The sequence below is a fragment of the Chiloscyllium plagiosum genome, chromosome 11, assembly GCF_004010195.1.
Source record: "Chiloscyllium plagiosum isolate BGI_BamShark_2017 chromosome 11, ASM401019v2, whole genome shotgun sequence".
Taxonomy (NCBI): domain Eukaryota; kingdom Metazoa; phylum Chordata; class Chondrichthyes; order Orectolobiformes; family Hemiscylliidae; genus Chiloscyllium; species Chiloscyllium plagiosum.
In genome coordinates, this window is record NC_057720.1 from 61,461,347 (window position 1) to 61,478,422 (window position 17,076).

A 17,076-nucleotide genomic window follows, 5' to 3' on the forward strand; every position below is an offset into this window, starting at 1 on the left:
GCCAGACCAGCTGAGTTTCTCCACCAATTTCTGTTTTTGATTCTAATATTTGCATGGGTTCTGAGCTCTGTAACAAAGCATAGGCCACTGCACAATAGACAGGTCCATGAGAAGCACATACTGCCTGCTCTCTAAGTCTGCTCCATCATTCAATATGATCATGACTGATCATGGACTTCAACATCACTTCCCCACCCATTCTCTATTCCTTGATTTGTGGAGACCAACAACCTGCCTAATTAAGCCTTAGCTATTTCAGTTATAGAGCATCTACAACCTTTAGAATGGAGAACTCCAAAGATTCACAAGCAAACAGCACTTCAGTGAATTCAACATCAGTCACAGTGGCTACAGGCAAGATCCATGATAGATCTCAGACATTCATTGTTTAAAATACCTGCCTCTGAGCTAAATCTCCATTAGTCTGAATTGTAGATGCAATATTATTCATATTTTGACAGAATTGGACAACATTCCTCTTCAGTAAACTACACCCAGTGATGCTCCTGGTGTAAGCCATGGAATTTAGTAATGTTTGGATGTATCAGAGTGTGGAACATGGTAAGAGCGTAGATGGAAATAAATATGCACCAGAATCTGATTTCTTGGTTTGAGTTGGATTATGCAGAATTATACATGAGTGTTATGAATTAGTCCTGGGAGATGGTCATGACCTGATCAGCGAGGCAGAGTGTAGTAACTTGCAGGAAGTTCATGAAAGTCTATAAAGCACAAAAAGAATTCCAAAAAGAACCCCAACATATTCCATTTCATACTGTATGAAAACTCATGTACACTTTGCCCAGACGTGTGTGTACGGGAATGAAAGGTTTCATCAGCCCAAAACAAAGAAAGTTAAGCTGAATGCTTCTCAACACACTGAGCTCTGCTGATCGCGGCTCAGTGTGGGCAAGGCTTTCACGACTACTCGTTTTGTAAGGAAACACCGCCTTCCCCTTGCTGTGTAATATCCGCCTGAGTTTTCTCTACTTCGTTCTTTTTTTCAAAACGCTCGGGAGGATTTACCGGAGAACAGGGGAAGAAAGTGAGTGGAAGCAGACACTGTGAGAGGTAACACAGACCTTCAGACTGGCTTGTTAGTGGGGAAGTTGGAGATGGTGAGGTTCATAATGTCTGATATAATCAGAAAATACATAGTTTTGTATCAAAGTTTGCAGGGACGCTTCTCTTGTTCAGGGGGAGAAAAGAGATGGGAAATTAAGGCAATCGCTTTCCGAACGTGACGGCTTCCTTTTGTGTGGCTGAAACGTACGTTGGGTTCATTGACCTGCTTGAAGGGGAAGGATAGGTACCGTGCCCGTGCCTTCAGCCAGGCTGCCTCTTCCATACAGGAATTACTGCCTTCCTTCATGTGACCTGCAGCGAGTCTGCTGCTGGGAAATGCCTTCGCCAAGTTTTCCTATTGGGAAATGCGAAGACTTTCAAAGACCTAAGTACTGTAGGGGAAAATGGTCATCTGAGTGTGTACCACAACCAACAACCGAAATACCTTTTGGAGATGATTAGTTTGTTCACCCAATTGTTAACCGTGCAACGAGGAATCAGGGAGAAATGGGCAGAAGTGAGGGCTGGAACTTTGCATTGAGTGAAAGTTATCCTGAAAGCGAAAAGCACAGTGACAGGGCTGTTTTAATGAGCACTCACTTTGTAAACCTAATTCTATTTGCACTTTCTACTCTCAATTAGCAGTAAGATACCCATGTAGGGGGTGAATGCAAACACTTATTGAAAACGCGTATTAAATATCACTGTTAAGTACATTCTCATTTTATAATGATCCTTTTTAAAGGGGAACTGGATGCTGCTATGTATTCCACGTCATCCTGCTAACAAAAATAGAGGATCCGCCCCCCACCAGCCAACATTGCTAGCTAGTTACAAAGATTCATCTGCTGCTTTTCCTTACTCCAGTACCTACTATATTTTGCTTTTTAGTCATGCAGTGAGAGTATTGCTAGCCAAGCCAATAACTTGTTACCCACACATTGATGGTTAAGGGGAGTCGGACACACTTCCTTTTTTGTACAAGCAGCAATGTTATGTTTTCTCCGACAGTCTTTATTGAATGATTATATTCATGTCCAGTTGTTCACTCGGTGCTGTATGGACATGGCTGAACTTGCCAACTCAGCTGGCCTCCCTTCTATATATTGTAAAAGAGCGTGTTTACATACATTTTCAGGAGGGATCATTGAAATGTTGTAGTGAACTTAAAACCTTGTAAAGTCTTTGCCAGTTAATACTCTGAGGTGGATACACATTTAACAGGACTGACCCTGCCCTTTAGGACTCTCATTTTCTTGATTTTGACGGACTGTTCCCACCACCTACCGACTATACCCAAGTCATCAGGCCCTTCCCACTGCACTCTTGCACATCCTCCCCGGAACCCTCTTCCATCCCCCCATGCACCCCATCCCAATCGACACCCCTCCCTCCCACCACAGATTCACCCTTGTCTGTCTCATCTCTCCATGCAAACTGACCTTCTCCTGTCCTACTTCCTCATACAGCAGAGTTAAATCAGGAAAGATGCCAACATCCTGTGCAAAACCAAATGGTGTACGCCACCCTTATAAATCCAGAGATGTGCAGGTTAGGTGAATTGGTCATGCTAAATTACCTTTGCCTTTGTTCAGGGATGTGTTAGTTAGGGGTAAATGTAGAGTAATAGGGTAGGGGAATGAGTTTGGGTGGGATACTCTTTGAGGATTGGAGTGGACTTGTTGGGCCGAAGGGCCTGTTTCCACACTGTAAGGATTCTATGATCTCTGATCTCTAATTACATTCAGAAAGTAGTGGGGAGCTGCCTTCTTGAAACACTGTAGTTCAGATGTTCTAAGCACACTCACATGCTTGGGTGGTGAGCTCCAAGATTTTGACCCATGGATTCTTTTTATTTCACAAATATATTTTAATCATAAACATCTTTATATACATTTGTTGTCACTAAAGCAGTTTAGTTCTGTACAGTCTTTGCGTATGGAAAGCAAACAAATGTCGGAGTTTAACTTTCCCAACAGTTCCAACAAACAAACCCAAGGCATTTCTTACTTATGCAAGCTATTATTTACATATATTTGAGGCACTGGGAGAGTCCAATATCTGAATGGACCTGCATTATATTTTGGCTGAAAGATCTTTGATGGTAGTCTTTCCCCACTGCGTCTTTGCAGCAGCTGCCCCAAGCTTTAGTGTGGATTTTGGCCCATTGATGGTGAAGCAATAGCGGAAGGCTGTCATCTGTAATGTTCGGGGTGTCAGGAGGAGGCCAAGATGTACCATCCACTTGGCACTTTTGGATGATAGTTCCAATTGCTTCAGCCCAATCTCGTGCACTGGATGTACTGGAGACCCTAATCTGAGAGACCGGAGTTGTTAACTCCAATTAGTTGTTTACTTGTTCACTACCATTCACAAATGGATGTGATTGGACTGCAGAACTTCGATTTGATCCATCAATTGTGTAACAACTTCGCTGTCTCTACCCCATGCAGCTCCCACAATTCCTTTGCTCTGTCGTCCTCCAGCAGTGTTGCTCATGAAACCACCTTGAATTATTTTCAATGGGTCAAAGTCCTGCAAAGTAGCATATAGCCTGGCAGTAGCGAGTGAACAATTCACACTGGTGCTATTGTAGCCAGATGTAACACTGAATGGAGCATTTGTCCTTTGCCCATGTGTGACTGAATGGAATTGATAAACGAGTTTATGTTGGGAGTCGAAAACTTGGGACCAGCTGACCTTTAATGAGTCTGTTTCTAAAATAATTGAAGGATAGGGTGAGTGAAATCTTTTGTGGAGCATAAATTTTGACTTTGCGTAGTTGGACTGAATTGCTGATTCAGTGCTGACATGATTTAGCGCTACATAGGTTACATTGATTTTACTGGAATGAGTCAGGGAAATAAAATTGCCTGGAAGTTAGGAAGGCAAGGAAAGTCATAGAGACATGGGTACATATTCTGCATGATTGTTTTTATAGGAGGAAGGAATGCATTTGTGAAGTAAGGTTCTGTGAATTGAGATCTTGAATCTTCATTAGAATGGATTGTGTCAGGCATATTGTTAGGTTTGATAAGTGTTTTTTTTTCAAGTTCCCAACTTTAGAAAAACAGTCATAACGCAGACTTTTGAGTAGTACAAGAGTGACACGATGGCTCAGTGGTCACCTCTGCTGCCTCACAACACTAGGGACTCAGGTTCGATTCCAGCCTCAGGCGACTATCTGTGTGGAGTTTCCACATTCCTTCCTGGGCGGCACAGTGGTTAGCACTGCTGCCTCACAATGCCAGAGACCCGGGTTCAATTCCCGCCTCAGGCAACTGTCTGTGTGGAGTTTGTGCATTCTCCCCGTGTCTGCGTGGGTTTCCTCCGGGTGCTCCGGTTTCCACCCACAGTCCAAAAAAAAATGTGCAGTTTAGGTGAATTGGCCATGCTAAATTGCCCGTAATGTTAGGTGAAGGGGTAAATGTAGGGGAATGGGTCTGGGTGGGTTTCTCTTTGGAGGATTGGTGTGGACTTGGGCTGAAGGGCCTGTTTCCACACTATAAGTAATCTAAAGAAAAATGAAGATTGATATCAGAAGATTGCAAAGATAGTCATAGCGCTGACTTGAGCGCTACAAGAGCGATACGGTGGCTCAGTGGTTATCTCTGCTGCCTCACAACACTAGGGACCCAGGTTCAATTCCAACCTCGAGTGAGTATCTGTGTGGAGTTTGCACATTCTCCCTGTGTCTGCATGGGTTTCTGCCAGGTACTCTGGTTTCCTCCCACAATCCAAAGATGTGCAGGTTTGGTGGATTGGCCATTGCTCATAGTAGGAGAAAGTGAGGACTGCAGATGCTGGAGATCAGAGCTGAAAAATATTTTGCTCATAGTGTCCACAGATATGTAAACTAGTTGGATTAGCCAGTTAATGGGGTTACAGGGATAAGGAAGGGGCTGGGTTTGTATGGAAATACTCTTCAGAGGATGAGTGTGGGCTTGATGGGCCAACTGGCCTGCTTCCTCATTGTAGGGATTCTGTGATTCTACAGAGTGACTATTTTGGGTACTTTGATTAGCCAACCACCTTTTGATATTAGTTTTGATTTTGTCAAGTTGGCAAGTGACAAGTCAGTCAAACCAAAAACAGCCAAAGTTCATAGGTACTCCCAATTAATTCTACAGTGACTGATATCTTAGTAGGTATTGATATCAGACTTTTAAAGTGTGCTTTTGAAATGAAATGCATGCAAAGTCTCTGGCTGTACACTCCTACATCTTTTGGGGGAAAGCTGCAAGGGTTAGGGAAGGCTGATATTATATTATCGTTTACTATTTTGTGGTCACTTTGTTGCTCAGTGTAGTGGATATCTCTCAAAGTTAAGGCATTTTGAACAAATTTTTATCACTTGATAAATGCATGATGCTATGAAGTTGGGGTAATTGTTTCAGATTGCTGTGATGATGTAGAGTCATAGAGTCATGTAACAAGGAAACAGACTTTGGTCCAACCAGGCAAAAGTGAGGACCGCAGATGCTGGATTTAGAGTTGAGAGTGTGGTGCTGCAAAAGCACAGCAGGTCAGGCAGCATCCGAGGAGCAGGTGAATCGACGTTTCAGGCAAAAACCCTTCATCGGGTATGAGGCATCCCCTCGGCTCACAGCCTCATTCCTGATGAAGGGCTTTTGCCTGAAACGTTGATTCTCCTGTTCTTTGGATGTTGCCTGACCTGCTGTGCTTTTCCAGCATCACGCTTTCGACTTTGGTCCAACCAGCCCAAGCCGAATATGTTTCCAAACTAAAGTAGTCCCACCTGCCCGCACTTGATCCATATTCTTCCAAACCATTCCTTTTCATGAACATTTTCCAATGTTGTTACTGTACCTGCATCCACCATTTTCTCTGGTAGCTCATTTCACACATGAAACCACTTTGTGTTTAAAAAAAAAATTGCCCCTCATATCCATTTTAAATCTTTCTCCTCTCACCTTAAAAATATGCCCCCTAGTTTTGAACTCCTCCACCCGAGGGAAAGATCTGGTGAAATTGATTTGCTTGGAGGGCTGGGTAGAATGCAAGGCTTGTCTGAAAGTTGCAAAATTTAGTTTAATAATTCTAAAGTTTTACAAGCTATTAATCTGAATTTATTTTGACATGCCAAATTACATTTTATTTGTTAATATTGGATACATTGCCTTTAAAGTATTGTAGGTTGTCTTTCATCCTTATTGGGTCCACAGATGGAATCTCTATATCCAGTCTGAATAGCACTTGATTTGCTGGGACCTCCTATAAGTGGGCAGTCTGGGGCTCTCACTGGCTGTCCAAACTGGTACATTACCAATGAGAAGAGTGTGTGCAAAAATCTAAAACACCAGTTCAAACTGACCTGCCAAAGTACAATATGAGAGGGAGAAACAGGTATGGTGGAACCGGACTGATGTCCCAGGTGCAAATAGAGAAAAGGAAAATTTCCCGTCTGAAAGTTTTTCAGAGTGATCAGCTCATGAAATGGACTTTCTCATTAACTGACAAAGTTGAAATGTTTACAATTAGTTAAGAAATTGATATGTATTCAAATGAATATTGACTAGAGTTAACAATTTGGATGGTGAAGAATGTGTCAAATGTGTTCAGGAAAATTTTCTTTCTCAATATGTGGATGCTCCTACTAGTGAAGGAGCAAAACCAGACCTTTGTTTGGGCAATAAGGCACAGCAAGTGACTGAAGTAAAAGTTGGGGAACACTTTGAGTCTAGTGACCCTAATTCTATTAGTATCAAAATGTTTATGGAAAAGGATAACCCTTCCATAAAAGTTAAAGGTTTTAATTGGAGTAAGGCAAATTTTAATGGTATGAGACAAGAACTTTTGAAAATTGACTGGAGTAGACTGTTTACAAGTAAAAGGGCGTCTGACAGTGGGAAGGGTAAGCACAGTAGGTCAGGCAGCATCCGAGGAGCAGGAGAATCAACGTTTCCTGATGAAGGGCTTATGCCTGAATTGTTGATTCGCCTGCTCTTCGGATGCTGCCTGACCTGCTGTGCTTTTCCAGCACCACACTCTCAACTCTGATCTCCAGCATCTGCAGTCCTCACTTTTTCCAAATGGGAAGGGTAAGGCTGGTAAGATTAAGGAATTTTTAAAATCTTATTTTAGATATAGACAACTTGGTTCAATTGAATCTCTTAATCAATATAACGCATGTAGGGACATTCTTAAGAAAGAAATCAGGAAGGCAAAGAGGGGATATGAGATAGCATTGGCAGATATGGTTAAGGATAATCCAAAGAGATTCTACAAATACATTAAGAGCCAGAGGGTACCTAGAGAGGGTAGGACCTCTTAAAGGTCAAGAAGGTCATCTTTGTTTTCAATCACAGGAGCTGGGCAAGATACTAAATGAGTATTTCATGTCAATTTTTACTGTGGAGAGAGAAATGAGACTAGGGAATGCAGAGAAATAAACTCTGTTTTAAAAACAGTTCACATTACCGAAGTACAAGTTTGGGATATCTTAGAGAATATAAAGGTGGATAGAAATCTGGGGCCTGATCTAATATATCCTAGAATGGTGTGGGAAGTAAGGGAGGAAATTAAGAGACTCGTTGCAGAAATATTTGCATCACCTATAACCTCGGATGAGGTGCCTGATGAATGAAGGATGGCTAATGTACCTTTGTTTAAGAAAGGTTGTAAGGAGAAGCCAGGGAACTATAGATCTATGAGTCTGACTTGGATTATGGGTAAATTGCTGGAGGTGATGATAAAAGAGGATTCATGGCCATTTAGAGAGGCAAAAATTGATTAGGGACAGTCAGCATGATTTTGTGTGAGGAAAATTATGTCTCACAAACTTGATTGACTTTTTTGAGGAAGGTATTAAAAAGATTGATGATGGCAGAGCACTAGACATTGTTTATTTGGATTTTAATAAAGCCTTTAACAAGTTCCACATGGCAGACAAATTAGTAAAGTTAGGTCACAGGGCAAGCTTGCCAATTGGTTGCATAATTGGTTTAACAGCAGGTGTCAGAGAGTAATGGTGGAAGGTTGCAATGGACAGGGTTGGGGGCAGAGGTGGGGGTCGGACAGGAGAGGGGGGGGCCGAGGTGGGGGCAGACGGGGGGGTCGGGGGATCGTGCATGGTGTGCTGCTGCTTAGTCTCATGAAGAGGGAGTGGACTTAGCAAGTGCTTGCTGTGTCAACCCCATTGAACTGATAGAGGTGGGCAGGAGGCTTCAGCAATGCTGCAGGTTCCTTACACACAAATGTGTCTCTCTGCTCAGAAACAAACCCTGATACAGAGAGAGGGAGCAAAGCAGACAGAGTGAGGAAAAAGGAAACTTATATATATATATTCCCTCCAGGGAAAATACAATTATGGAGAGATATATATATCTCCGTGGTTGTCTTTTCCCTGGAGAGCAGATTTCAAGGCAAGGGGACACATTTTTAAGGTGAGAAGGGAGAGATTTTAAAAAAACATGAGCGGCAAATGTTTTTACACAAAGTGTAGGTCGCGTGTGGAATAAACTTCCTGAGGAGGTGGTGGATGCGGGTACAGTTATAACATTTAAAAGACGTTTGGATAAGTACATGAATAGGAAAGGTTTGGAGGGATATGGACGAGGAGCAGGCAGGATGGGACTAGTTTAGTTTGGGATTATGATCAGTACAGACTGGTTGGACCGAAGGGTCTGTTTCCATGCTATGTGATTCTGTGTCTGTATGGAGGGAACTTAAGTTCTCCAAGATGGTGAAGCTACTGGGGCTACCTTGCTCATGTCTACCTAGTACGCATAGCTCTTAAAATTGATTTTAACAATTGTTTTTTCTATTCTTCAGGAATGGAACTAGACATTTGCTGAAAGCTATCTATTTTTTCATCGCACCGAGAAATCTTCAAGATTTTGTTTAATCAGTGCCTGTTGAACCAGTAAACTGTAAGATACACCAAGATCTGTTCAACTGCAATTGAGAATGGCTTCTATAGACCCTTATTCTCACATAATAGTAAGTACAAATCTCCGTTGCTAACACAACTTAATAACTTGATCAGATTTTCCATTAACTAACTGCAATGTATTTTTGAAATGTTATGCACATTCATGCTGTGGAATATTGATACCTTACAAAACCTCCAGAATGATGGTGTGACAGTTACTATCAAACCAGGCCATAACCTGTCCCTTACTCCTCTGGTAACTTCTTTTTCAAGCCTCTCACTTTGTGCCAGCTTTTCTTTCTTTTGAAATCTTGTTTTCTACTACTCCAGATTTCTATGAGTTATCCTTCCTTCTTTCCTCCCCAAATGCTCAGTGCTAGATTACACCTCACCCTTGATGATTTTGATCTTCATCTTGTGATTCCTTGCCCTTGCTATCTCCTGTGAATGTTTTACTGCCATGGGACTGGTCACAGCCTGGGCCTCTCCCACTTGGTGTATCTCTCACCGCTCATACTTCCTTAGTCTCTTTGAACCCCTACACCATTAGTATCTACAGTGGATTAAAAGCTTTCTTCAAAATCACTTAAAATACGCGTTCAAGCTACAACATGCTTAAACACGAGCCCCTTGAGTCACTGCCATGTTTCTCCACTTACTAATTTGCTCAGGAATCCTCCTTCCTTTGCCCTTGCCCCAAGCTACCACTCTCTGACTCTGGTTCCTCTTCCTGGTATAGTCACCATCTTTCCTCCTGAATTTGCAGGGACAGGAATTTATGACCTATCCCAGGATCTTACTGAACCTTGGTAGGTGCCATGAGACTGCAGTCTCTTTGACTAAAATAATTCAAGACCTGAACACAATAAGAAAGCTTTGGTTTCTCTTCCACACAACGGGCCATTCCGTTAAATGTGTCATCATATTCTCATCTCCAAATAGCTTTTCCACCTACCCCACATTCCGTTAGATTTGAATCATTGCAGTTAAATGTCACCCTGTGGCCATACAGATTCAAAGACTTCAATGACATTCCCTAGATTGTGATTGTAGTGTATTATTCTCAATCTCACAGCATCCTTCAACCATATACTTGTCTGATCTCAGTCTTTCTGTTTAGCTTTTAGTTAATTTTATTATGAATTTATACTCCAAAGAATTGCAGCATAGAACTGGATGGCATGACCCTTCCACTTCTTGTTTCCTCCCAGCTCAAAGTGCTTATACTTCTTTAATGGCCAGCATTCTCTTTGATTGACACATGAGCTCCACACAATCTAGTCTCAGCAATATCTTCTTTGTAGTCTTAGCCTTTATTCAAATATGGGCATAACCATTCTGTTTCCTATCATAATGCCTCTTACCCTATCTGTATAAAGAATCTTTTCTTGTACTGCATAACCTTATGTGCATGTTGCCTGGAACATTTCTTACAGTACATCCTGCTGGTCTTTGATGTGTTGACCAACTTGCCACTTTGACCCCAAGCAGAGAGGGAGGGTGCTTCAATGAACTTATTATTGTATACCTTAGAACAGGTGGGACTTGAACTGGGACTGCCTGGTTCAGAGACCGAGCAATTACCCCTGCACCATGAAAACTCTCCATTCCCTAGACTTTGAGCCATAATTTCTCTTATGAAATGTTGAGAAGACCAAAGATATTATCATTGGCCGTTGTCATAAACTTCAAATCATTCCCCCTTGTCAGCCAGCTTCTAAGCCTGAACTAGATTGTTTGCAACCTTGGCCCAAATTCCTGTCCATCGTCCTACACCATGCCGATTAAAGCTCCACTACCCTAACAACTGCTGCCTGACATCAAATCCCACTCACTTATCATCATTCACATTTTTAAATCCCCTCATGGCCTTGATCTGCCCCATCACTATAACCTTCATCAGCTCTACAATGCCCAGATTTATATGCTTCTTCCAAATGTGGCCTCTTGTGAATGCTATGCTCCCTTTGCTTCACCACTCACTGCCATAGCCTTTTGCTGTTTAGGCTGTAAACCCATGAAAAGTTGCCCTTAACCTCAGTCCCACTGCCACCTTCTGCTTTGAGAACTCTTTCAGGATGAAGTCTGAGGAATTGGTCACCTTTCTTTCTACCTCTTCATTTTGGGATTCCTTTTATACATCTGTGAAGCTCCTTGGAGTGTTATGTTCTGTTTGAGGCTCTATATGCAAGTTATTTCAGGTTTGTCACAGGCATTTTGATTCTTTCCTGTGGGCTCTCGTCTCTCTCACTTGTTTATGTTCTGTTTCGTGAGCACCAAATGATAAAGAACTGGGAGGTGCCTGTGACCACTGCCTCAATATAGACCAAGAATCAAATGTATTCAGCCATTGAATGTGAAAATGAGATGTACTCAATCTTGTCCACTTGTGATCAATTTGAAGTTCCTTGGTTGAATGCCCTTCCATAAACTTGCCACTCATTCTCTATGAATCCCACTGACCTGAAAGATGTGATAAAGTAAATAGACATAAGTAAGCATTTGCTATAAAATGAGTTATTTACAATGGGGTGAAGAGTACCATAGAAAGAGGTCCTGGAGCACTCCTGTTTGTTCTGATGCTGAGACAGTTGGCTATAGGATTATAACTGGTGCAAGTTTGCACTTTTAGATTTCAATTTTGCAGCAGAGGGGCAGTTTTGAAACTGAGGACCATTATAAATCCAAATATTCTGAAAAGTTACTTCCTTAAAGTATTCACGTCTTGCAAAAATGCTTTCCTTTATCAAGTTAACCAAGCAAACATCGAAGGATATTAACAATAAATAAGATGGAGTCATAGAAAGCAGAGAATGTAATAAATTAATCATTTTCCTGGATAGTTGGTATTTATGCCAATGCACTGAGACTGGATGATTTATGAGGCATTCTCAGTCATTACGTGTGGAGTAATTGGATGCTGAGGTTTCATAAAATAGATGCAATAGATATAGGCAACTCATTTGTCTTTTTTTTTAACTAGGGGAACCAATTATTAGCAAATTTGAGAATTATATGGGCAATGATACCCTAACAGGTATCATGGATTTAAATAAAGAACATGTAATCTAATTATCATAGAGTCACAGAGATGTACAGCATGGAAACAGACCCTTCGGTCCAACCTGTCCATGCCGACCAGAAATCCCAACCCAATCTAGTCCCACCTGCCAGCACCCGGCCCATATCCCTCCAAACCCTTCCTATTCATATACCCATCCAGATGCCTTTTAAATGTTGCAATTGTACTAGCCTCCACCACATCCTCTGGCAGCATCTATGCCCCTCATAATTTTGTAAACCTCTATAAGGTAGCCCCAGCCTATTCGCCCTCTCCCTATAGCTCAAATCCTCCAACCCTGGCAACAACCTTGTAAATCTTTTCTGAACCCTTTCAAGTTTCCCAACATCTTTCCAATAAGAAGGAGACCAGAATTGCACACAATATTCCAAACGTGGCCTAACCATTGTCCCGTACAACCACAACACGACCTCCCAATTCCTGTACTCAATACTCTGACCAATAAACAAAAGCATACCAAACGCCTTCTTCACTATCCTATCTACCTGCGATTGAATTTTCAAGGAGCTATGAACCTGCACTTCAAGGTCTCTTTGTTCAGCAACACTCCCTGGGACCTTAGCATTAAGTGTATAAGTCCTGCTAAGATTTGCTTTCCCAAAATGCAGCACCTCGCATTTATCTGAATTAAACGCCATCTGCCACTCCTCAGCCCATTGGCCCATGTGATCAAGATCCTGTAGTAATCTAAGGTAACCTTCTTCGCTGTCCACTACTCCTCCAATTTTGGTGTCATCTGCAAATTTGCTAACTATACCTGTTATGCTCACATCCAAATCATTTATATAAATGATGAAAAGTAGTGGACCCAGTGAGGAAGTGGCCATTGTATTGGACAGTGAGAGATCTATAGCATATGTCTGTTAATTTCAAAAAGGCATCTGATAAAATGTCATAAGGAAAGCTACTGGTTAAGCTTGGGGATTACTGGCAAGATATTGGCTGAAGGATAAAAAACAATGAATGCCTGCTCAAAGAGGTGTAACACGGTGGAAAATTAAAGTACCAATTTTGCCCTGATTTTGCCCTGACCTGCAATGATGGGTTTGGGAACAGTATTGTGAGCAAAGTAGGAGATTGTTGAATCTGAGCAGTTTTCCAAACTAACCACTGTATTTGAGTGATTGTGCTGGAGACATGGTCTGACTAGCAGCAGCTAACCACCTGCAGGAGGAGGAGATGGTGTTGGTGGAGTGGTATTATCACTGGACTGGTAATCTTGAAGCCCATTCTAATGCTCTAGGGATAGGTTCAGATGGAGAGTATCCCAATGGCAGTCAGGCCCACAACTGAGGGTGAAGCCCAACCATTGCCTCAAGGCAACCTCTTGGCAGGTCAAGAAAGATTCCTTTAAATTGCCAAATCTTCTCCCAACCAAGAGCTGTGGGTGCCAGAGGGTCACAGCTGCCGCCGCCGATTTTCCTCCCCTTAAAATAGTGGCCTGGCAATGTGGGCGACACTTATTTTTCAATGTTGTAATTTCTAAGAAGATGCCTTGCCTTGAGGTGCTCTGATAGTCTCCTGCTTACATTACTGCAAACCATTTGAGCTTGCTGGTTCCCTGGCCTATCTGCTGTCCTTAATTGGTGAGGTTACCAGGTCGTCTTTTTAATTGGCTGAATTCGTAATCTGACCGGAAACGAACTGGATGTAACAGAATCAATGACTTCAGCAAAATTCAAGGGGGGAGAACTCCCCAAAGATAGACCATAACTATTTCTATTTTATTTAAGTACCTTGAATTCAGAAACATGTTGCCATTTGCAAATTACATGAAAGTAGAATGGGTTCTTGTTTTGAAGTAGACAACTTTGAAATTACAGGAGGAGTTTTTGAAGAAACATCCAAGAGTTGGAAGGGTAACAATAACAGCCTTGTATGGGTCATGAACACCAACACAAATCAGTTGAGCTAAATAAATTTCTGTGCTGCAAATTCTGTGAAGAAATTTACTGCTAAAAAACATGAAGTAGTGCAAACATTGCAAAACAAAAAGAGCTGCATATTCCTTGAATGCGGAAGCTAAGTGGAGGAGATTTTAGAATCCTTGAATTTAATGCTCAACATGAATGCTTCAAAGAAGCAATCAATAAAGCCAATGGAATGTAAATTAAAAGCATTTCTCACCAAACTGGAACATGCTATGCTGAAACTGTTCTAAGTTACTACATCCAATTCTAATCACAAAGACACAAGAATGATATTCCTGCAGTCTGAAGGTTGCTCATAAGGCCAATCCTTTTCCATCTACAAGGTAACACAGCAAACTGAGCTGAGAGTTCTGCAATACTTCAAAGTGAATAGGCCAGCTTGCTGTCTTCCCGTGGCTTGACTACTGAGTCTCATTTTCAGCTGATTACTTAATATTTTTGGGAGCAAAGGAAGCTTTGTGAAAGTGTGCATTTCCTTTTGTGAGGATTAGAATGAGGGGACCCAGTTTTAAAAATAAGATATCGCTCTTATAAAATGGAGATGGAATTTTTTTTTGCTCTCTGTTGGTCGTTAGTCTGTGAAATTCTTTGCTTCAGAAAGGAGTGGAGGGTGGATCATTGAATTTATTCGAGGCTTACTGAGTTAGATAGAACAAGGGAGCTGCGGTCGATGGGGAAAAGACAGGAGAGTGAGTTGAGACCACAATCAGATCAGCTTGGATCTTATTGAATGATGGAGAAAGCCCCAAAGGCTAAAATGACCTAATCCTCTACATCGAGGGCAGCACAGTGGCTCAGTGGTTAGCAATGTTGCCTCGCAGCACCAGGGACCCGAGTTCGATTCCAGCCTTGGGCGACTGTCTGCGTTGAGTTTGCACATTCTCCCTGTGTCTGTGCGGGTTTCCTCCCACAGTCCAAAGATGTGCGGGTTAGGTGAATCGACAGTATGAACCTTTTCCCGCGTATTGAGTCGGGTATTACAAGGGGGCATAGCTTTAAATTAAGGGGGGGTAGATATAGGACTGATGTTAGGGGTAGGTTCTTCACTCAGCGAGTCGTTAGTTCATGGAATGCCCTGCCAGTAACAGTGGTGGACTCTCCCTCTTTATGGGCATTTAAGAGGGCATTGGATAGGTATATGGAGGATAGTGGGTTAGTGTAGTTTAGGTGGGCTTGGATCGGCGCAACATCGAGGGCCCAAGGGCCTGTACTGCGCTGTATTCTTCTATGTTCTATGTTCTATGTTCTATGGTCATGCTAAATTGCCCATAGTGATAGGTGCATTAGTATGGAGTAGGTGAATGGGTCTGGATGGGTTACTCTTCGGAGGGTCAGTTTGGGCTGAAGGGCCTGTTTTCGCACTGTAGGTAATCTAATCTAATCTCTATGCATCATCTTGTCTGCAGACATGTAGCTTGGTCTTTGCTTTCAGTTCTCAGTGGCTCAGTATTGTTCACCAAACAGATTTTTACATTTTAATTTTCTCCATTCTCTGTCAATATAATCTTTTTCTTTTGTCAATTCTGCTGTACTGTCAAAGTTAGTTTTCCTCTAGGAGTTTTATTTACGCTAAAGCGTAATTTTATTTCACTTTCCATGTCATGATCTCTTTTCTCTAATTTGATGATTTTCATAACTCTGCCTCGGGCATTCCAATGCTTTTTATGTCTGAGAAGCTATGCAAGTGCCAGTGCTGAACAGTTACTTCCAGGGAAAGGAATCTAAAAAAGATTTGCATTTATATTGGAGGGGGGGAGGGAGCGGGGGTCTTGTGAATTTTAAACATTCTAACATGCTTTACCATCAATGTCTCTATTTTCTGGTCCAGGTGACTATGAACGGACAATAACTAAGTCTTTAGTGTGGCCAACATTCCTTCTCCAACCAGTCCTGACTATGTTGATCACACATCTCGTTGCTGCTTATGCAAGTTTATATTGTGGAAACAGGCCTGACCTGTATAATTGAGAAAACTGTCAACCTAATTAATTGTGATTGAAAATTTAATGGGTGAACTAAAAGGGCACCAAGTAAATGAAAGGATTTATTTTATCTATGGAATTAAATTGTCTGATGTCATGTTAAATAATGATTAAAAATATAGTTTGAAGAGACACTCATGACAGTTCAAGTGATGCAGCCAATATAATTATAATGGGGCTTTTCTGTTCACTGCAACTTTGCTTTCCAGGAACTCACTTGTGAAACATTCTTACATGTTTGATGTATTTATTGATACTTTTCATTGTAATAGGTAGGTTGCTGCACCTTTTTTATTCTTTAAAATCCCCCTGCCCTTGCCCCCTGAAGTCAGTTATTTCTGATGAGATATAGTTTAATGGAGGATACAGCATGCTGTATCTGACCTAGTTTTTGTTACACACTGTGCACTTGCCAAGCATTGTTGGCTGGTGATCAAAGGTGAGAAGATTGGCTGATGTTCTTTTTCCTATTTCTACCCCAGGAGGGTGTGGAGTTTGACAGGCAGACCCCAGTTCTCTGGTTTCTGTGGTCAGCGGTAATCGAAGATCATTTGTAATTCTTGGCCATTTTTCTTTCCTGATGCTTGTCCCACTTGATTGTTGCTTAAAGACATTTCTTATCGGTTGTTACCCAAGTATGAATGAGGACTGCTTAACTTCTGAGCAGAGAACTGTTTCATAATATGGTCTTCTCCCATTTCTGATTGGCTCACTCAGGTGATGGCTATAAAATACAGGGGAACCTAGATTATCTGAATGAGATGGGTGGCCACTATTTATTTCGAATAATCGATTATTTGGTTAATCGATTAAATGCCTTTCCTCTGGGGCTCGGAGTTTTTAATGTCTGCTCCTCGTTCAGGAGACTTCAGCAGCACGCTGCATGGTAGGCCCTGCTTTTTGTCTGGCTTGTATTATATGGTAAAAACAATGACTGCAGATGCCAGAAACGAGATTCTGGATTAGTGGTGCTGGAAGAGCACAGCAGTTTAGGCAGCATCTGAGGCGCAGTAAAATCGACATTTCGGGCAAAAGCCCTTCATCAGGAATAAAGGCAGAGAGCCTGAAGTGTGGAGAGATAAGCTAGAGGAGGGTGGGGGTGGGGAGAAAGTAGCATCAAGT

General features: G+C 41.9%; 1 protein-coding gene and 1 pseudogene across 2 annotated transcripts in view; one reads left to right on the top strand and one right to left on the bottom strand.

Moving 5' to 3' along the window:
• The first annotated feature begins 961 nt into the window (after positions 1–961).
• LOC122554454 (cytosolic phospholipase A2-like) overlaps positions 962–17,076 on the top strand; it is a 134,492-nt gene continuing 118,377 nt past the window's right edge. Inside the window, exons 1-2 of one of the 2 annotated variants that reach the window (XM_043699514.1) lie at positions 962–1,071; positions 8,860–9,027. In XM_043699514.1, coding sequence (XP_043555449.1) covers positions 8,995–9,027 — 33 coding nt within the window. In that variant the 5' untranslated portion in view covers positions 962–1,071; positions 8,860–8,994. The remainder of the gene's footprint in view (positions 1,072–8,859; positions 9,028–17,076) is intronic. The other variant, XM_043699515.1, reaches the window with a different exon arrangement.
• On the bottom strand, positions 10,034–10,586 carry LOC122554679 (annotated as a pseudogene).